The sequence below is a fragment of the Hemiscyllium ocellatum genome, chromosome 5 (assembly GCF_020745735.1).
Source record: "Hemiscyllium ocellatum isolate sHemOce1 chromosome 5, sHemOce1.pat.X.cur, whole genome shotgun sequence".
Lineage (NCBI taxonomy): Eukaryota > Metazoa > Chordata > Chondrichthyes > Orectolobiformes > Hemiscylliidae > Hemiscyllium > Hemiscyllium ocellatum.
The window spans coordinates 138,380,565-138,402,042 of record NC_083405.1 but is presented as its reverse complement, the minus strand read 5'-3'; the positions used below and the strand labels follow the sequence as shown (position 1 = coordinate 138,402,042).

The window sequence follows — 21,478 nt, the reverse complement described above, 5'->3', positions numbered from 1 at the left end:
TTCTGGATGGTGTCAAGCTCCTTGAGTGTTGTTGGAGCTTCCCCCTTCGAGGCAAGTGGTGAGTATTCCATCACCCTCCTGACTTGTGCCTTGTAGATGGTGGACAGGCTTCGGGGGGTGCTTCTCACTATATGATTCCTTGTCTCTGACCTGCTTTTGTAGCCTCAGTTTTGATAAAGTTTGTTCAGTTCAGTTTCCTGTGTGGGGTGATAATGCTAATGAATGCCAAGGGACAGTGGTTAGATCACCTTTTATTGGGGATGGTAATTGCCTGACGTTTCTGCAGTTTGAGTGTAACTTACCAGTTTTCAGCTCAAGCCTGGATATTATGCAAACCTTGTTGCATTTGGACACGAACTGTTTCTGTATCTGAGGATTGGTGAGTGGTGCTGAACATTGTGCAATCATTGGCGAACATCCCCATTTCTAACTTAATGATGGAGGGAAGGTCATTGATGAAGCAACTGAAGTTGGTTGGGTCTAGGACACTACCCTGAGGAACTTCTGCAGAGTTGAGATGGAGCTGAGATGACTCCAGCAACCACAACCATCTTCCTAAGTTCCAGGTATGACTCCAACCATTGAATAGTTTTCTTCCTGATTCCCATCGATTCCAGTTTTGCCAGGGCTCCTTGATGCCTCATGTTGTTCGAATGCAACCTTGACATTAAGGGCTGTCCCTCTCCCCTCCCCTCCCCTCTGGAATCCAGCTCTTTTGTCCATGTTTGACCCAAGGCTGGAATGAGGTCAGGAGCTGAGTGGCCCTGGGATAGTCCAAACTGGGCGTCACTGAGCAGGTTATTGCTGAGCAGGTGCTGCTTTGTACAAATGCTTCAGTCTCAATGTTTGCAGCATCATTGAGGATGGGAATATTTGTGGATCCGCCTATTCTTGCAAGTTGTTAACCTATCAACCAGTCAAGAGTTCATGTAACAGGATGGCAGAGTTCAGATCTGATCCTTTTGTTGTGGAATCACTTAGCCCTGTTTATTGCTTGCTGTCGACATTGAGGGTTTTTACAAATACATTAAGGACAAAAGGGTAACTAGGGAGGGAATAGGGCCCCTCACAGATCAGCAAGGCAGCCTCTGTGTGGAGCCACAAAAAATGGGGGAGATACGAAATGAATATTTTGCATCAGTATTTACTGTGGAAAAGGATATGGAAGATATAGATTGTAGGGAAATAAATGGTGACACCTTGCAAAATATCCAAATTTCAGAGGAGGAAGTGCTGGATGTCTTGAAACAGTTAAAGGTGGATAAATCCCCAGGACCTGATCAGGTGTACCCGAGAACTCTGTGGGAAGCCAGAGAAGTGATTGCTGGGCCTCTTGCTGAGATATTTGTATCATTGATAGTCACAGGTGAGGTGCCGGAAGACTGGAGGTTGGCAAACGTGGTGCCATTGTTTAAGAAGGGCGGTAAAGACAAGCCAGGGAACTATAGACCGGTGAGCCTGACCTCAGTGGTGGGCAAGTTGTTGGAGGGAATTTTGAGGGATAGGATGGACATGTATTTGGAAAGGCAAGGACTGATTCAGGATAGTCAACATGGCTTTGTGCATGGGAAACCATGTCTCACAAACTTGATTGAGTTTTTTTGAAGAAGTAACAACGAAGATTGATGAGGACAAAGCAGTAGAAGTGATCTATATGAACTTCAGTAAGGCGTTCGACAGGTTCCCCATGGGAGACTGATTAACAAGGTTAGATCTCATGGAATACAGGGAGAACTAGCCATTTGGAAACAGAACTGGCTCAAAGGTAGAAGACAGAGGGTGGTGGTGGAGGGTTGTTTTTCAGACTGGAGGCCTGTGACCAGTGGAGTGCCACAAGGATCGGTGCTGGGTCCACTACTTTTCTTCATTTACATAAATGATTTGGATGCGAGCATAAGAGGTATCATTAGTAAACTTGCAGGTAACACCAAAATTGGAGGGGTAGTGGACAGCGAAGAGGGTTACCTCAGATTACAACAAGATCTGGACCAGATGGGCCGATGGGCTGAGAAGTGGCAGATGGAGTTTAATTCAGATAAATGTGAGGTACTGCATTTTGGGAAAACAAATCTTAGCAGGACTTATACACTTAATGGTAAGGTCCTAGGGAGTGTTGCTGAACGAAGAGACCTTGGAGTGCATGTTCATAGCTCCTTGAAAGTAGAGTCATGGGTAGATAGAATAGTGAAGAAGGCGTTTGGTATGCTTTCCTTTATTGGTCAGAGTACTGAGTACAGAAGTTGGGAGGTCATGTTGCGACTGGACAGGACATTGGTTAGGCCACTGTTGGAATATTGCATGCAGTTCTGGTCTCCTTCGTATTGGAAAGATGTTGTGAAACTTGAAAGGGTTCAGAAAAGATTTACAAAGATGTCGCCAGGGGTGGAGTATTTGAGCTACAGGCAGAGGCTGAACAGGCTGGGGCTGTTTTCCCTGGAGCTTCAGAGGCTGAGGAGTGACCTTATAGAGGTTTACAAAATTATGAGGGGCATGGATAGGATAAAGGGCCGGGTGCTGGCAGGTGGGACTAGATTGGGTTGGGATATCTGGCCGGCATGGAGGGTTGGACCGAAGGGTCTGTTTCCATGCTGTACATCTCTATGACACTCTCTAACACCTTCCTGACTCTATCCCATTGTTCTGCCACCTCTACACTCCCTCCTGCAGGTGGGACAAGGCCTAGCCAGGGTTGGTGGTCGTTATGTCTGGGACATGGTCTGTACGGTGTGATTTTATAAGTATATAAATATCTTGCTATTGCTTGGCATGTCTGTGAGACAGCTCTCTCAAATTTATCTCTAGCTTTAGTAGTAGGATGTCAGTCAGGAGGACTTTGCAGGGTTGTCAGAGCTCAGTTGTGAGCTTTGCTGTTTTAATTTCTGGTGCCAGGAGGTCTGACTGCTTTAATACCTTCTCTTGAGATTTTCTAGCCATTTGAAAGGTGGTTTGCTTGGCCATTTCCGAGAGCACTATAGCATAAACCACATTGGCTTATGTGTGACTCAGACACACAGCAGACCAGGTAAGGAACACAGATTTTCTCCCCGAAAGAACATTAGTCAGGCTTAACCAATATATATATTTTATATAATGGTTTTTGATGGTCTTTCCAGAATTTTGTTTGATTGAGATTCTGTCTTGGCAGGATTCACACCCCGGTCTCTGATTTATTAATCTGACAGCACCACTATGCCTTCCCATTAAATTCAAACAAGGCACATGGCTTGAACATATTCGTTTAATTTGCTGAAGATGACATCCCTATGTATAAAAGCAAATTACTGATAATGCTGGAATCTGAAACCAAAAAAGAGAAAATGCTGGAAAATCTCAGCAGGTCTGGCAGCATCTGTAAGGAGAGAAAAGAGCTGACGTTTTGAGTCTAACTGACCCTTTGTGAAAGCTCTCTGCGCATGTTGCTTCTAGCAGCATAAATGTGCCACATCGCAAACTCACTGATTTATAGACTGATATAGAGTCACGCAGCACGGAAACAGACCCTTTGGTCGAACCAGTCCATGCCAAACATGATCCCAAACTAAACTGGTCCCTCCTGCCTGCTCCTGGCTCATATCCCTCCAAATATTTTCTGTTCATGTCCTTATCTAAGTGTCTTTTAAATGTTGTAGTTGTGCCCACATCCATCACTTCCTCAGGAAGTTCATTCCACACTGTGTAAAGAATTTGCCCCTTGTGTCTTTTTAAAATCTTTCTCCTCTCACCTTGAAAATGTGTGTCCCCGTCTTGAAATCCCCCTCCCTAAGGAAAAGACCATTAACTCTATCTATACTCATTATTTTACAAATTTCTATCAGGTCACCTCTCAAATCTCCTCCGCTCCAGTGAAAGAAGTCCCAGCCCTATCCAGCCTTTCTTTATAACTCAAACCTTCCAAATCCAGTAAATCTCATCTGAACCATCTCCAGCTTAATAATATCCTTGCTATAACTGGGTGACCAGAAATGGACCCAGTCCTCCAGGAGAGGTCTCACCAATGTCCTGTACAACCTCCACATGACTTCCCAGCTCCTATACTCGAAGGACTGAGCATTGAAGACAAGCATGCCAAATGCCTATTTAACCATCTGTCCATACGTGATGCAAACTTCTAAGACTTATGTACCTGAACCCCGAGGTCTCTCTGCAGCTCTACCCAATGTCTTACCATTAAGCGTATAAGCCCACACTTGTTTATCATTCCAAAATGAAAAACTTTGCATGTATCCAGATTGAACTCCATCTGCCATTTTTCAGCCCAATGACCTATTTGATCAAGGTCCCTTTGTTGTCTTAGAAAACATTCTTCACTATCGCCTATACCACCAATTTTGTTGTAGCTCTTGACGCACTTGGGATTGTTTAGCAAGTGGAGCCCAAACACATTAAGGGTAGAGATTCTGGGTTTGGTCGGTGTGGGCTGTTTGATGGCTGTATTGTAATCTGCTCTGTGCTTGTAGCTGTGTGTGACGCTGTTGGTTTGTACTTTCACGTATTTTACCTCAGGAGTTGGAGGAAAGGCGCCTGCGGAATTATCAGAACCTCCTGCAGCTTGACGGCCAGCACCTTGTCCTCAACCCTGAGCCCTTTGAATGCCGGATCTGCCTGTCGGATGTGAAGCCAGGGGAAGGCGTTGTGTTGAGAGACTGTCTGCACTCCTTCTGCAGGTGTGAGGACCCACAAAGCTGCCCTTCTCCCCCTCGCACCTGTGGCCATCTTATTGTTGGAAATCCTTAACTTTATTTCCTTTCATTTTGCACTGTACTTCTGCTTTTTCTCTTTTCAAGCACTCTGATATTGCTCTTCACCTACTCCTGTGTGAAGTTAGCTCACGGCTCAGCAGAGATCCTGTTGAATGGTGTAACAGATTGGAAGGGCCGAATGGCCTCCCCCTTGTTCCTGTTCTTGGGATGACGTGGAGGTATTGGGGTTGGACTGGGTGGGCAAAGTCAGATGTCACACGACACCAGGTTATAGTCGAACAGGAGAGATAAAAGGGACTGAAGGGGCAACTTTTATACACAGAGGGTGGTCATTTGGATGAGTATATGAATAGGAAGGATTTGGAGGGATATGGGCCGGGTGCTGGCAGGTGGGACTAGATTAGGTTGAGATATCTGGTTGATGTGGACGGGTTGGACTGAAGGGTCTGTTTGTGTGCTGTACATCTCTATGCCTCTATAACCCTGGATGATCGCCTCCCCCCATGTCCCTTACCTGTGGGGTGCAGGCTCAGCGAGGGCAGCCGCTGGGACGAGAGTCACAGCCAGGATGAAGCCCAGAGAGAAGTTGATCAAGGTGATGCAGCCCAGGAGGAGAGCCAGGTATAGGACAGAGATCAGCTTCAGAGTCATCCAGCCTCCACCACTTCCTCTGGCAACTCATTCCATATGCAAAACCATGTGTGTATCAAGGAAATATGAGTGCCCATAGAGTCCTACAGCATAGAGACAGGCCATTTGACCCAAACTGGTCCATGCTGACCAGAATGTCCATCCACACTAACCCCATTTCCTTGCACTTGGCCCATATCCTTCTAATCCTTTCCTATCCATGTATTTGTCCAAATGCCTTTTAAATGTTGTTAATGGACCTGCCTCAACCACTTCTGCTGGCAGCTCATTCCATATGTGTACCACCCTCTGTGTAAAAAAGTTGCCCCTCAGGTTCCTTTTATTCTTTCCCCTCTAACCTTAAACTGATGCCCTTGAGTCCTCGATTCCCTAACCCTGGGAAAAAGACCGAGTGCATTAATCTTGTCCATGTCTCTCATGATCTTGTACATCTCTCTAAGATTCCCCCTCAGTCCCCTATGCTCTAAAGATAAAAGTCCTAGCTTGTCCAACCTCTCCCTATAACTTAGTCTATTGAGTCCCGGCAAGATCCTTTTAACTTTGTTCTGAGCTCTTTCCAGTGTTATGACATGGGGTAAACCCTCCTGATCAATTTAAACCAGCAATACAGGAAAGAGTTATCTCGTACAGTAATCTCGGAAAATTCAAATGTCAAGAACTATTTCAAGTAAAAATTAATAACATTTTGTTTCTTAAAGTAGGACAGAGAATAATTAACTAATGACTATTTACAACTCCTCCCTCTAACCTATCCTTTACCTTTACCTTTCCTTCTATAATACTAGTGCAATAAAACTCCTGATTAAGATTTACAAAACAACTCTTCTTATCTCAAAACCAGGCAGCTTTCGGTTCTTCGGGTAAAAAATGAGGTCTGCAGATGCTGGAGATCACAGCTGAAAATGTGTTGCTGGTTAAAGCACAGCAGGTTAGGCAGCATCCAAGGAATAGGAAATTCGACGTTTTGGGCATAAGCCCTTCATCAGGAATCCTTTCTTGAAATCAGGAAAGCTTTCGGTTCTTCTCTGTATCTCTGTCTTTTCTTCTTCTTGGGGTTTTGCTTCACAGGTTACTGATCGATAAAGGTACCTTTAAGAGAGCTATTCTGTGGGCAGTTTGCAGATGTCATTGGCTTGGCAGTTATCATCCCAACTGTTCAATTTTCTCTGGTCTAATACCCCAAAACATCGGATTGAGTCATTGGCTTTTAAGATTGTCAATATACTAAATTCAAACTTGATTGGAGTGGTTTTCTTTTTGGTTTGGGGCATAATTTAAACTGATTGGCCTAATTCAAATCTGTCTTTGTCTCTAGGCAACCAGCTACCCTGGTAGCTGGAGCACATGTTACATTGTGTCTTATTGAGAACACTTGGTGCTGTCACTGCTAGCTTTTACTCTCTTAAAGGTACAGTACACCCACATCTTCATAAAACCAGTTTAATAACATCCTTCCTTTTACAAGGTGACCAACACTGAACACAGTACTCCAAGTGCGGCCTCACTAACGTCCTGTACAACTGCAACATAACTTCCCAACTTCTATACTCCGTGTCCTGACTGATGAAGGCCAGTGTGCCAAAGGTCTCCTTCACTGCCCTGTCTACCTGGGACTCCACTTCCAGAGAACCATGCACCTGAATTCCAAGGTCTCTCTGTTCCACTACACTCCTTAAGGCCCGTACATTCACCATGAAACTCCCACCTTGATTTGACTTTCCAAAATCCAAGACCTCACACTTACCTGTATTAAACGCCATCTGCCATTTCTCAGCCCACTTCCCCTGCTGTAACTTCTGATAATCTTCCTCACTGTCCGTGATACCGACTATTTCAGTGTCATCAGCAAACTCAGTCATCGTACCTTGTACTTCTCATCCAAATCATTGATGTAGATAACAAACAGCAATGGGCCCAGTACCGACCCCTAGTCACAGGCCTCCAGTCCGACAAGCACCCTTCCAATCATCAAGCCAATTGTGTATCCATTTTGTCAGCCCCACACTCGATTCCATGCGATCTAACCTTCCAGAGCAGTCCACCATGTGGAACCTTATCAAAGGCCTTTACTGAAATTCATATAGACTACGTCTGCCGCCCTGCCCTCGTCAACCTTCCTGGTCACTTCATCTAAGAACGAACAAATTTGTGAGGCATGATCTCCCACTCACAAAGCTAGGCTGACTATTCCTAATCAAATCCTGTCTTCCCAAATGCTTGTATATATTATCTCTCAGAATCTTCTCCAGTAACTTACCCACTTCATATGTTCAGCTTTCTGGTCTATAGTTCCCAGGTTTTTCTTTGTAGCCCTCCTTGAATAATGACACAACATTTGCTGCCCTCCAGTCTTCCGGGACCTCACCCGTGGCTAATGATGACACAAAAATATCAGCCAGGGCCCCTGCAATTTCTTCTCTAGCCTCTTGGATATATCTGGTCAGGACCAGGAGATTTATCCACCTTCATACATTCTAATAGATCCAACACCACCTCTAATGTGATATAGACTGTCCCCAAGATATCATCACTAACTTCCCCAAGTCTTCATGTCATTCTCCATGATAAACACAGAGGAGAAATACTCATTGAGGACCTCACCCATCTTCTGTGGTTCTACACTTTGGTCCTTGAGGGACTCTATTCCCTCTAATTATTTTTATTAATTAAATATTATAACGTGCCTCTTCCTGAAGGGTTCTCCACCAGTGGTTTGGAGTTACCTGGAGTAGAACCTACTGGTTCCACAGTTGGCCAAGGCTTGAACAGCAACTCCTTTCCTGAGCCTGGGATGACCACCTTCTGAGGCACCAAATGTACCTGTCACATTGTTATCATGCAGGGCATTCTGTAACCAGTCTGGGATCCTGGCTAGGAATGAACGAACCCTGGGGGGAGGGAGGGCTCACGGATCAGGATGTGTGGCGAGAGGTTATTTAGAAAGATCAACGTGGGATCCTTGGGTTTATTGGTGGAGCCGCAGCATCCAAGTGCAAGGGAGCTTTGGTGTATGTATACAACACTGGTTCAGCTTTGTCTGATGTATTCCAGCCAATTCTGGGCACCACATTGTTTGGGGTGAGCGCGATCTTGCTGTGTGTGAAATTGGCTGCTGCTGCATTTCCTACAGCAGCATGGCAGGGCTGTAATGGTGACCTGTAATGGTGCAGAGATTCGCATTGCCCCTGTCCTTTTCTGAACCTTCCCAGGCCCAGTGCAGTGTGTGAGGGCATTGGAGGAGTTCTGGTTTATCAACAACAGATTTGAAGCTTAGGAGACCTGAGATGGGCTGATTGGCCTCCTTCCGTTTGCTCAGGCAGTGTTAATAGAGGGTTGCATAAGGATGTTACAGAGATGATATCAATAATCTTCATTGTGCCTGACTCCCATGTGCAGAGACTGTCTGAAACAGCTGATCCGGAGCAGCACTGACCCACAGATACCCTGTCCATTTCGAGATGACAACTACGCATGTGACAGCAAATTGCAGGAACGGGAGATCCGAGCAGTGAGTACAGTCTGCGATCTGGGGAGGGGAGGGGGGCGGGCTGGGGTCTGAGTACTGAGTGATCTCTCAGACCTGGGAAGGGGAGGGGGCTGCATATTGAGTGCACTCTTGGGCTTGGGGTCAGGGCACTGAATGCCCTCTGAAACATGGGAAAGGAGGGGATTGTGGAATGTGGGAGAGGGGAAGCTGGAGGGGAGATGTGAGCTGTAACTGAGCTCTGGTCCTGCTGTTGATGCTGGGGTTAAATTGGAGCCTTCTAGGTTGAGAGAGACAGACTTTTGGTACATAAAACTGAGGTTTATTGAGTAAATAGAATTGAAGCACAGATCAGCCATGATGTAATTGAATGCAGAGCAGGACTGATGGGCTGAATGGCCTGCCTATGGTCTACTGCTGCTTCCTTGCTGTCTGGTTCTCTGCTTGCTATTTGATTGTTCACAAGTGGACATCTGCTTTCCATCTGTTTGACCATTTACTGTCTAGTTGTTCACTCGCTGTTTGATTGTTCACTTGACATCAGAATAGAAGTAGACCATTTGGCCCATCAAGCCTGCTTGCTCCTTGTTAGTCCACTCCCTGTCTTGGTTCTCTCTGAGATCTCTTTATCGGGGGAGGCAGATGGTTACTGATGTAGAGCTGGCTTCAGGACCCCTCGGTGGGAGTAGTGCCAGGGGTGAATCTTCCAGGGTATCTGATCATCCATCTGCCCTGACTCAGTCCATTGTACTGGCTGCAGTGCATTGGCTCACGCTGTGATGCTTTGTGTAATCTTATTGTGAGGGCTATGAGTGTGGTCCAGCTCCCTATGGATGGAACAAGGGGATAGTGAGTCAGGCAGCTAAGGAAATATTTTGCAATTTGACTGCAACATTACTGTTCAGGCCCTAGTCACTGAACTTAAGAGTTTAAGAGAGAACCAGCCAACTCAACATGAGTCTGCCTAGTGATCAAATTTATCATGGATTTTTACTACAAAAAGACACTTAAAGCTTTTTAGCCTGAATTCATCAGGACTGTTGGCAAGAATGTCACTGTAAAGAGGTTAAAAATCACACAACACCAGGTTATAGTCCAACAGGTTTAATTGGAAGCACACTAGCTTTCGGAGCGACGCTCCTTCATCAGGTGATAGTAGAGGGCTCAATCGTAACACAGAATTTATAGCAAAAATTTGCAGTGTGATGTAACTGAAATTATACATTGAAAAATTGATTTTTAAGCCTTTTATCTGTTAGAATACAGTGATAGTTTCACTTCTTTCATGTGTAAATCACAAAACCCATTGGTGATAGCTAGACAATATGTTGAAGGTGTTAGCCCCCTGTGTTCTTTATCTGTGCCATGATGTTTAGATTGATTCTAAGCTAAAAAGTGAGATAGCAGAGTTTTACATAAATTCATGCAGTTTTTGAACTCAGAGTTCTACATGAATGTATGCAGTTTTGTGTGTGACTATGTTAACTGTCAATCATCATCAACTGGTGCATCCTCCATGGCATCTCCTCAACCAAACACGATCCACTGGCTGGCCAATCAATCAATCATTTCTCACACAGGATAAAATGTTCCCTTTTAAGTTGGTATTCTTGCAATGTGTCCTGATGAGGCCAGGATGAAAAGCTTGAACAAAGTGTTTTATTTCTAACAAAACTCTAGTGCTATACCATCCAACAATGAATCTTATAGGGATGGACATTATAGTGTCAATAGCTGAACATTTTTAACCGACACCTTGTATTTGCATAGTACTTTTAACTCAGTAAACCATTCATGGAAGCAATACCACGCAGGTTTCAACATTGAGTCAAAGGAGGGAATATTAGCAGTGATGACCAAAGCATTCCTCAAAGAGTTAGGTTTGAAAGGGGGGGGGAGGGGAGAGAGAGAGAGAGAGCGCTAAGGGAGATGACAGAGATAAAGATGGGGGAGGAAAGTCGAGGAGGAGAATTTAAAATTCAAAGAACCAATGCAAAACAACAAATATGGGCTATAATAAAACCGATAATCGCGATGCTGGAAATCTGAAATAAAATCCAAAGTTTCTGGAGAAACTCGGCACGTCTGGCATCACCTGTTAACGGAGAGAGAGCAGAGTTAACAATTCGAGTCCTGTGCCCCCCCCCCCATTCAGAATGTTAGCTGGGACTGGGTGAAGGGGTTTTCGCTGTGAGTCAGGACATCGTGAAGTCGCTGTTATGTAACTGATCTTGGATTTCTCTTTCTCAGCTGGTTTCCAATGAAGACTATGATAAGTTCCTTGACCGCAGTATGAGTGTTGCAGAGAGCAGCAGTGAAAACAGTTACCACTGCAAAACAGCAGACTGCAAGGGCTGGTGTATATACGAAGATGCAGTCAATGAATTCTGCTGCCCAATCTGCTTAAAGCTCAACTGTTTGCTCTGCAAGGTAAACTTCAACGAGAATTAGCCCAACCAATCATTTAACTAACCACAGCGATTCCAATGTCAGCTATGAGTGCTGGGGGAGTGCTGCATTATCGGAGAGTCAGTGTGGAGGGAGAGCCGGACTGTGGCAGGGTCAGTGCTGAGGGAGCGCCGCACTGGGACGGTCAGCGCTAAAGGAGTGCCGCACTGTCGGAGGGTCAGTGCTGAGGGAGCGCCGCACTGGGACGGTCAGCGCTAAGGGAGTGCCGCACTGTCGGAGGGTCAGCGCTGAGGGAGCGCCGCACTGTCGGAGGGTCAGCGCTGAGGGAGCGCCGCACTGTCGGAGGGTCAGCGCTGAGGGAGCGCCGCACTGTCGGAGGGTCAGTGCTGAGGGAGCGCCGCACTGTCGGAGGGTCAGTGCTGAGGGAGCGCCGCACTGTCGGAGGGTCAGTGCTGAGGGAGCGCCGCACTGTCGGAGGGTCAGTGCTGAGGGAGCGCCGCACTGTCGGAGGGTCAGTGCTGAGGGAGCGCCGCACTGTCGGAGGGTCAGTGCTGAGGGAGCGCCGCACTGTCGGAGGGTCAGTGCTGAGGGAGCGCCGCACTGTCGGAGGGTCAGTGCTGAGGGAGCGCCGCACTGTCGGAGGGTCAGTGCTGAGGGAGCGCCGCACTGTCGGAGGGTCAGTGCTGAGGGAGTGGGCACTGTCGGAGGGTCAGTGCTGAGGGAGCGCCGCACTGTCGGAGGGTCAGTGCTGAGGGAGCGCCGCACTGTCGGAGGGTCAGTGCTGAGGGAGCGCCGCACTGTGGGACAGTCAGTGCTGAGGGACTGGGCACTGTCGGAGGGTCAGTGCTTGGATGAAGTATTCAAATAAGGTTCTATCTGTAAAGAGAGATTTCTCCCAGCCCTTGTGTGTGAATTAAAATCCTTTTAGACTCTGAAAATAAGAACTTCTAACTCAGGTAAAGACCTAGGTCCAACTGGCCAGTTACCAATGGTGGATCCTCTGTTACTCTGCAGTCAATACACACAGGATTGCCGCATTGTTCCTAGCCTCTGACTTGTTGTTGTAACCATAGTTTTATATGACTAGTCCAGTTCAATACCTGGTCAGTGACAACACCAGGATGTTGACAGTAGGGAATCTAGTGACTGTAACGCCATTGAATGTCAAGGGGGAAGGGTTAGTCACTGTCCAGCACTTATGTAGCACAAATGTGGAAAGACCAGTGCTGAGGGAGTGCCGCACTGTCGGAGGGTCAGTGCTGAGGGAGTGGGCACTATCGGAGGGTCAGTGCTGAGGGAGTGGGGCACTGTCAGAGGGTCAGTGCTGAGGGAGTGCTGCACTGTCAGAGGGTCAATGACATCTCCCCTCTCATCTTTTGAAACTTCCCCCTGTACAGACCCAGACTGTACATGGGACTTGTGAGCAGTGGTAGCCCCTCACCCAGATGACAGCTGAAACAACTAGCATCTCCCCTTTCTGCCCAGGGGCATGGTTGTCTCCTGTCCAGTTTCCTGGAATGTCAGACTGTGGAATATGAGGATGCTACTTGGCTATACTCTCGGTGGGATTCTCTGGCTTCAGAAAGGTTCGATCCTGATTCTCTGTGAGTCAGGAGAGGCAGGGGATCTGTTTTAACTGAGTTAGGCAGGCAAGCGGAGTTGAAGCCATCATCTTATTGAATGGCGGAGCAGACTCGAGGGGCTGAATGGCCTCCTGCACCTAATTCATTTGATCTTTTACCAGCTTGTCAGTCTCAGTGATGGAGTATTGTCCAACCTCCTCAGAGAGCCTTACAGCATGCTCACTCTGTGTGTGTGTTTGTGTGTGTCTCTGTCTCTCTCTCTCTCTCTCTCTCCTCCCTCCCCCTTCCCTGTTATAGGCAATCCATGAAGGCATGAACTGTATGCAATACCAGGATGACCTGCGTAACCGAGCAATGAATGATTCTGCAGCTCGTCGCACCACCGAGATGCTGAAGGTAAATCCTGGATTCTAGCAACATGGGCAGGTCTGCCCGAGGTGAGGGCTCACTCAAGAGGAGGGCTGTTCCAGAAGATTCTTTACCTCGTTCTTGTGTCTGGGAGTACGGGGAAAACAATTCCAATCCTTGGAAAGGTTTAGGTTTGGTAGAGAGTTCCAGCTCATACCCCCATCCCCATTCACTGTTTTCACTCCCTCTCCCCTTCCCATTCCACCACTGACTCAAGTACAACAACAATGTGCATTTGTATAACTCCTTCAGAGCAATGTTCTAAAGCGTTTCTCAGAAGCATTATCAAGGACTGAATTGGAGGAGTAGGTATTGGTGGCGGATGCAGAAAGTTTGGTTACAAAATCATAGGCTGTTAAAGAGGGGAGGAGGGAGTTAGGCAGGAGATGTGGGAGCTTCTGGCCTAGCAGTTGAAGGTGTGGGTGCAGGGATGGTGGTGGTAGAAGGATCCAGAATTGGAAGAGTGCAGTGATCTTGGAGGACTGGAAGGGTTTACAGAGATACCAGGAGAGTGCGAGAGCGTACGGTGACTATAAAACAAAGTGAGAATCCTAAAATGGAGGTTTGGTTGAACCAGGAGCTAACGTTAGTCAATGAGAACAGTGAGTTTTAAATGAACTGAACTTGATGCAAGTTAGGACACTGACAGCAGAGTTTTGTTTGAGCACAGGTTGGCAGATGGGCCATAGTAAAAGGTTCAGTAGATTAGTCCCTGAGATAAGACTTCGACCATTCGGCCCATCAAGTTCTCTCCACCATTCAATGACATCATGGCTGATCTGATGATCCTCAGTTGCACTCCCCCCGCCTTTTCTCATTCACCCTCCATTCTCTTACTGCTTGGAAGAGGTTACCGTATGCTGATAGGTGTGGAATGTGCCACCGGACCGTGAAAGATTCTATCAGTGAGATCCACAGGATAGGCACTGAGAGGCTGTTCCCCTGACTGCAGTATCTCGAATCCAGGGTCAGCCATATAAAGGGCAAGATAAGGAGGAATGTCTTCACTCTGAGAGCTAGGAATCTTTGGAATTCGGCAAGTTAGGGCGGTTCAGTTGAGTTCATTCCAGTCTGACATTGATAGACTTTCATTCACTCAAGGGAGCTGGGGAAGGGAGAAGTTTGGGTGAGGTGAGGGATTGGCCATGATGGTGTTCGATGATGGGGCTGGGGCTGGATGGCCTACTCCTGCTCCTGGTTCTTACGTTCTTTCGTTTCCGAGGGGGCGGTGTTGGGCCTATCCCAGAGGGTGGGGTCTCGGTAAGCGGCAATTAATCTTCCTGATGTTGGGAGATCTTCACCTTGCACTCATCCGGACCATCTGCAAGAATGCCAAACTGCAAACAGCAATTTGCACTCTCGTAGCGCAGCTCAGTTAGTGAGTCCGTCTGTTGGCTGAGGAGTTGCCAAAGAGGCAGCAACAGAGAACCGTAAACTTCCAAAACCTTTGTTGAGAAACTGTGGAAGGTTCAGATGTCATTCTTTAGTTTGCAGAGAAGGGCTCATTGTGTCTGAGCGTACGCTGCCTCTAGCTGTGTAAATGGACATGTTCCAAACTCGTTATCTTGGATGAGCACAACAAACAACTTCCTTATTTTAACAAATGTATCTTTGTGTTAATGACAATTCCAATGTCCACTTTCCAGACGATGGTTCAGAGGGGAGACGCTATGCATTGCCCCAAGTGTCAGATCATTGTGCAGCTGAAGGACGGATGTGATTGGTTACGGTGTCCGATCTGTCACACGGAGATCTGCTGGGTCACCAAGGGATACCGCTGGGGTCCTGGGGTAAGCTGGCTAACAGACCGCCCATTGGTTATCTTTGTGTGTGGCATTGGAGACAGTGCAGAGAATGTTCGCTGAGTTCATCCAGAACCCTGTAAATACTCCATTATCAATAACCTGCCCAACTCCCCTTCAAAGTCAGAACTCTCACTACACCAGGTTATAGTCCAGCAGGTTTATTTGAGATCACAAGCTTTCACCTGATGAAGGAGCAGAGCACGGTGGCCCAGTGGTTAGCACTGCTGCACTCACAGTGCTAGGGACCCGGGTTCGATTCCAGCCTCGGCCGACTCCTGCGGAGTTTGCATATTCTGCCCGTGTCTGCGTGGGTTTCCTCCGGGTGCTCCGGTTTACTCCCACAATCCAAAGCTGTAGAGGTTAGGTGGATTGGCCATGATAAATTGCCCATAGTGTTAGGTGCATTAGTCAGAGGTAAATACAGAGTAGGGGAATGGGTCTGGGTGGGTTACCCTTCGGAGGGTTGGTGTGGGCTTGGTGGGTTCAAGGGCCTGTTTCCACACTGGAGGGAATCTAATCTAATCACGTCAGAGTTCACAGTATTCCAGCTGTGGCCTGCCTCATTCCTTATATTCACAAATTCTCCTGACTTTTATACTCCCAGCCCCTTTGAGATAAGGGCCACCCTCCCTTATTACCTGCTGAACTTGAATGCTCGCCTTTTCTGATTCAGGGACAAGGACTCCCTCATGCCTCTGTTCTGTAGCTTTCTGCAGTCTGTATCCACGTAAATAATATTCCCCTCCTATTCTTCCTTTTAAAGTGCATAATCCTACATTCCTCACATTATGTTCCACTTCCCGGGTTTTCCCCCAATCATTTAACCTGCCGACAACTCTCTGCAGATTCGGTGTGTTATCCTCCCCTCTCTCCTTCCCACCTATGTTTCAGTCGTCCACAAACCTGGTGATAGTACATTCACTTACCTCATCCGATATAAATTGTAACTAACTATGGGCCCAGTGCTGATCCCTGGGGCACTCCACTAGCTACATCCTGCTATCCTGAAAATGACTCCATTATCCCATCTCTCTGCCTCCAGTGTAGAAACAGGCCATTCAGTCCATGAGTCCACACTGACCCTCCAAAGAGCAGTCCAGCCCACCCAGACCCCTAATCCCCTGCCCTATCCCTGGAACCATATCAGTTTTCCTGTCCTTTGGTAGTTTTCCCGTATCTAAGAATTGCTGGAAGGTGAGGATCTGTGCATCCACCATGTAGCTGACCTCTCGCTGTTCTCTCTCCCACCACCCCCTTCCCATGCTGCAGGGACCTGGAGATACCAGTGGAGGATGTCGCTGTCTTGTCAATGGCCAGCGGTGCCACCCACTCTGTCAGAATTGTCACTGACTCCTCGCAGTCACCTCGGGGGTTGGTGCAGGTGGGGAGGGGGTGAGAACCCGTTGGTCCTGTACAGTCTGTGTCACAACTAACCAGCCATGGAGAGAAAGCAGCCAGGATGATGAAATGGACTGGGAATGGACAACGCGACCTCCACAGCATGACCTCTCCCTGTCTGACCCACAAGGGTGACCTCTCACTGCGACCTCTCCCTGTCTGACCCACAAGGGTGACCTCTCACTGCGACCTCTCCCTGTCTGACCCACAGGGGTGACCTCTCACTGCGACCTCTCCCTGTCTGACTCACAGGGTGACCTCTCACTGCGGGGTCTCCCTGTCTGACCCACAGGGGTGACCTCTCACTGTGACCTCTCCCTGTCTGACCCACAGGGGTGATCTCTCACTGCGACCTCTCCCTGTCTGACCCACAGGGGTGATCTCTCACTGCGACCTCTCCCTGTCTGACCCACAGGGGTGACCTTTCACTGTGATCTCTCCCTGTCTGACCCACAGCCTGACCACTCCCTGTCTGATCCACGGTGCAACCTCTCACCGCGACCTCTCCCTGTCTGATCCCCAGCCTGACCTCTTATTGCGACCTCTCGCTGTCTGACCCACAGCGCGACCTCTCGCTGTCTGACCCACAGCGCGACCTCTCGCTGTCTGACCCACAGCGCGACCTCTCGCTGTCTGACCCACAGCGCGACCTCTCGCTGTCTGACCCACAGCGCGACCTCTCGCTGTCTGACCCACAGCGCGACCTCTCGCTGTCTGACCCACAGCGCGACCTCTCGCTGTCTGACCCACAGCGCGACCTCTCGCTGTCTGACCCACAGCGCGACCTCTCGCTGTCTGACCCACAGCGCGACCGCTCGCTGTCTGACCCACAGCGCGACCGCTCGCTGTCTGATCCACAGCGCGACCGCTCGCTGTCTGACCCCCAGTGCGAACTTTGCTGATCATTTCCCAAGCCCCCAGGGCAGCCTATGGGTGTTGTGAAGCTGCTACAACACAGGCCTGTCGGCTTGAAGGTGGCATAATGACACTGTCACTGGGCGGGTTATCCAGAGGGCCAGGTTACTATTTGGGTACACAGGTTCAAATCCCACTGCAGTGGCTGGCACAGTCTCCATCCAACCCCTGTGGATTCTAAGGCTAGTGTCTGCGATGGCGGCCATTAAACTTTCACTGTCCACCTGATCCTTCAGGGAAGAGAAGCCTTCCCTTATCTGACTCCAGACCCACAGCAATGTGGTTGATTATTAGCTGGACTCTGGGCAATTAGGGACATCTGATTGACTCTGGCCTTGTCAGCAATACCTACATCCCAGAAAGACTCGGGAACCTTAATTTTCCAATGATTTGTTGGTGTGTACAGTTGCCGAGAGAGTGAATGGTTTTTTTGATGGCTGGGAGTGACTTACTCTCCTAATAATAACTTGGAGATGCCTGTTTTTTTATAAAATGCGTTCACAGGATGTGGGTGTGTCTGACTGGGCCCAACATTTATTGACCCTCCCTCGTTGCTCCTTGAGAAGGTGGGGGTGAGCTGCTTTCCTGAACCGCTGCAGTCCATGTGCTGTAGGTCGACCCACAATGCCCGAGGGAGGGAACTCCAGGATTTTGACCCAGTGACAGTGCAGGAACGGTGATATGGTTCCAAGTCGGGGTGATGAGAAGGCACTGTCTAAGGAGCCTGGGTGAATTTCTGCAGTGCATCTTGTAAAGTGTACACACTGCTGTCACTGAGCATTGAGAGTGTTTATGAATAACACGTGGAGGAAGTTTCCATTTACCTGAATCATTCCCTGAGACATTTTCCATGAATGGGGCTGATTAAAATAGCCAACAGCTGTGGCTGGTTGGCCGGTTTCTCTCGGGTGACGCTGGGTCAGGTAACTGCCTGTGCAGTCACTCCCAGATGTCTATCACTTTATAAAACTTGTCTTCGTCGACAGATTGTGGTCAGGTTTCTGGACAAAGAGGGAACTGTCTGAGGTTCCTTGGTCAGGCTGTGAGAGTCCCTCCCTGTCAATCCCTGAGAGGGTTTTCCCCACTGAATTCTGAACAATTACCCCACGACAAGCCCCTCCATGCCATTCTCGCTCCTATAACTCTGGGAATATCCTGTTCCAGAGTGTTTGAGTTTAGTTAGCCCTATCGTGATCCAGTCAGCAATCTAAGCTGTGGCTTCAGCCTAACCAAATGGTGTCATTTATTGGGGGCTGGGGCTTTAGCTTGTCAGTGGCACAGTCTGTATTCTAAGTCCTCGCCTTGGTAGTACAAACTTTCAATCTTGCTTAGTGACAAGTTGCAAAAAAATGTTTATCTTGCACTCATCAGCACAGACATAAGGATGTCCAATCTCAAATGGTCAGAGTTTGTAGCTGAGGAGAAACAGGTGCTGATTGCTTGTTATGTCGACTGTGATTGGCTAGTGTAATGCTATCGAGAAAGCAATGGAGAACTATAGCCTCAAAAAAAGCACAAGCCTTGAATTTGTTTCCTTTGTGTGGTGAACAGATCCCTGCACGTGAATGCATGTTGCTTTGATCAAATGAGCTGTGTTACAAACCCAAAGGATTATCTTAAATTGTTTGAGGATGTGGCTGCTGGCACACTCGAGGATTGTTCAGCAGGTGCTGTCCAATGTCTATGTTTGGATTCACGAGTGTGGAGTCTTTGGGTGGTTTGTATTCTGTCTAGAATGAGCAGCCATTTATTCGGGGGTGCTGTTTAGCTTCCGAATGGGAATTTGTACTTCTCTAACTTGTTACTGTTATAAATGTGTGTTACGGTTCAAAGTATTTCACTTCCTGAGGAGATGCACTGCTGGAATATCTCCTGTTAACAGAGGTCTGCCCACATATATGCCATAGTGTACAAGCCAATGCTGTGGGAACAGAAACTTTTAGAAACACACAGCAGGAAATGCAGCGTGTGTGGGGGAAGGAAGAGCTCAACGTTTCTGACCTCTTTGTGTGTGCGTAGATCTGCCTGGACACCCCCTCTCAGGATCTCCAACAGCTCTTACTGTTTCCAGTTTGCAGCACCTACTTGGCTTTTCTCGATGGTCTACTGGGACTAGACATGAGCAGTTCTCCACAGTGGCACAGAATCCAACCAGAGTCACCTGATTGAGGAATGAACACAAGGCCAGGGAATCAGGGCTCTGGGCTTTATTCCAGGAGAGCCCAGCAAGTCTGGTGGCATCTGTGAGGAGAAGGCAGAGTTAACATTTCAGTCAGAGGACTCTTAATTTCTCATTTTATTAATCCTGGGATCTGGAGCGTGTCTGGAAGTAGTTTCCCATCCCTTGTTACCCTGAGCAGGAGTGCTGCAGGTCTCCTTTCCCATGGGGTGGGTCCTTGCCTTCTGAGCCAGGCTCTTTAGGGTGAGGTCAAGATTTCCTCCCAGTGGTGGGGGGGGGGGGGAGGGGAGTGGAGATCGCGGACTCATTCTCACCCAAACCAATAGGATGTGGATGCTGGGGGTCAGTCTGGATATTTTCTATTGCTGTCAAGGCACATCTCTTGAGCCTCCTGCCTCAGACGTAGGGACGCTACCACTCTGAGGTAGCAGCCTGTCAGATTGAGATTACTGTACAACTGTTAGACAGAGTTAGACAGCACACAAGGTTATATTCCAACAGGTTTATTTGAAGTCACAAGTTTTCGGAGCGCTGCCCCTTCATCAGGTGAGGTGGAGGGAAGCGCACCTGATGCAGGGACGAAACTCCGAAAGGTTGTGATTTTAAACAGATCTGTTGGACTCTAACCTGGTGATGTGACCTCTGACCTTGTGCACCCCAATCCAACACTGGTATCTCCACATTGTAGGACATAGAAAGATACAGCACAGTACAGGCCCTTCAGCCCACGATGTTGTTCCTAAGATTCTGGACAGATTCTCCCAATCTCAGTGGTTTCCCCAACCAACAAATTTCCATATCATTATAATCGCCTCTGTGAGATAGGGTCAAAATCCAGGGACTCCTCCCTCAGGACAATGTGGGTCAACCCACAGCACATGGACTGCAGTGGTTCAGGAAGGCAGCTCACCCCCACCTTCTCAAAGGGGCAACTAGGGACAGGCAATAAATGCTGGGCCCACCCAGTGACCTTTATATTCCCTGAATTTAAATAAAAGCCAGGAGAATATAAACCAAGTGTGGATATTGTCACTACTGTACAGGACTTTTGTGAATGGCAGAGCCACAATGTCAAACCATTGTTTTTTGTATACATCAGAACAAACCCTAATCAGTATTCTTGCTGTTGTGTCCAGATGATCGCAACATGAAAATGTTCAGTGGTGTGCCCCCATTTTCAGCAATCCATCTCCTCATTGTTTGAACCCTTTGTTGACTTAACCAGAGCTGAGAGCTCATACAGCACAAATGGAAGGGGCTCCTGGCCCCTTGTTCTCGCTGGCTTGCTGGGCGCTCCAGGTTGGTTTATAGAATTGCTGCTAATTAACCAGGAATGCAGTGTTGCTAATTAACCAGGAATGCAGTATTTTACCAGTAGCAGGGTCTTGTGTTGCAGTGGTAGTGTCCCCTGCCACTAATCCAGAAGGCCAGGTTCAAATGTGTAGCCCAAAATGTTTGAACAAACTGAATGAAAAAGCCAGTTGTTTGCTATCAGATAAGTGAGCTGCTGTGTGCACACACAGGCACGTGCAAATTGCACACGTATGGAGGGAAGAAACAAACTCTCAAGTCAGCAGGGACGGAGGATCGGTAATTGTTCCTCTGTGTGTGTGTGTGTGTGTGTGTGTGTGTGTCTCAAAGCCTTTTCCCTCCTCTGTCCAGGTAGGCAGGAAATGAACACAAATTATTTTGAGGTTAGAGTGATATCAACACGTCACTCTCCCCACTGTAACCAGTCTTGACTCCTTTTGAGATTCTATGCTGTTCTGTCTGAATGGGACCAGGTGCTTATAGCACTGTGCAGTATTAACCCTTTCAGACCCACAGACAATAAAAGGAAGGTGTCAAACTGTGTCACCCAGTCACTGCCTGGGAAGTTGTGTGTGTGTGTGTGTGTGTGTGTGTGTGTGTGTGCACACAGTTGTAGAAGCTGATATTACTCTGTA

The 21,478-nt window shown here is 47.9% G+C and overlaps 1 protein-coding gene across 1 annotated transcript in view; it reads left to right on the top strand.

The window, feature by feature from the left end:
- The window catches only part of shrprbck1r (sharpin and rbck1 related), a 47,750-nt gene extending 30,658 nt beyond the window's left edge, over positions 1-17,092 (top strand). The window contains exons 9-14 of the mRNA XM_060825253.1: positions 4,504-4,664; positions 8,748-8,859; positions 11,086-11,265; positions 13,125-13,223; positions 14,882-15,025; positions 16,310-17,092. Coding sequence (XP_060681236.1) covers positions 4,504-4,664; positions 8,748-8,859; positions 11,086-11,265; positions 13,125-13,223; positions 14,882-15,025; positions 16,310-16,390 — 777 coding nt within the window. The 3' untranslated portion in view covers positions 16,391-17,092. The remainder of the gene's footprint in view (positions 1-4,503; positions 4,665-8,747; positions 8,860-11,085; positions 11,266-13,124; positions 13,224-14,881; positions 15,026-16,309) is intronic.
- The last annotated feature ends 4,386 nt before the right edge of the window (positions 17,093-21,478 follow it).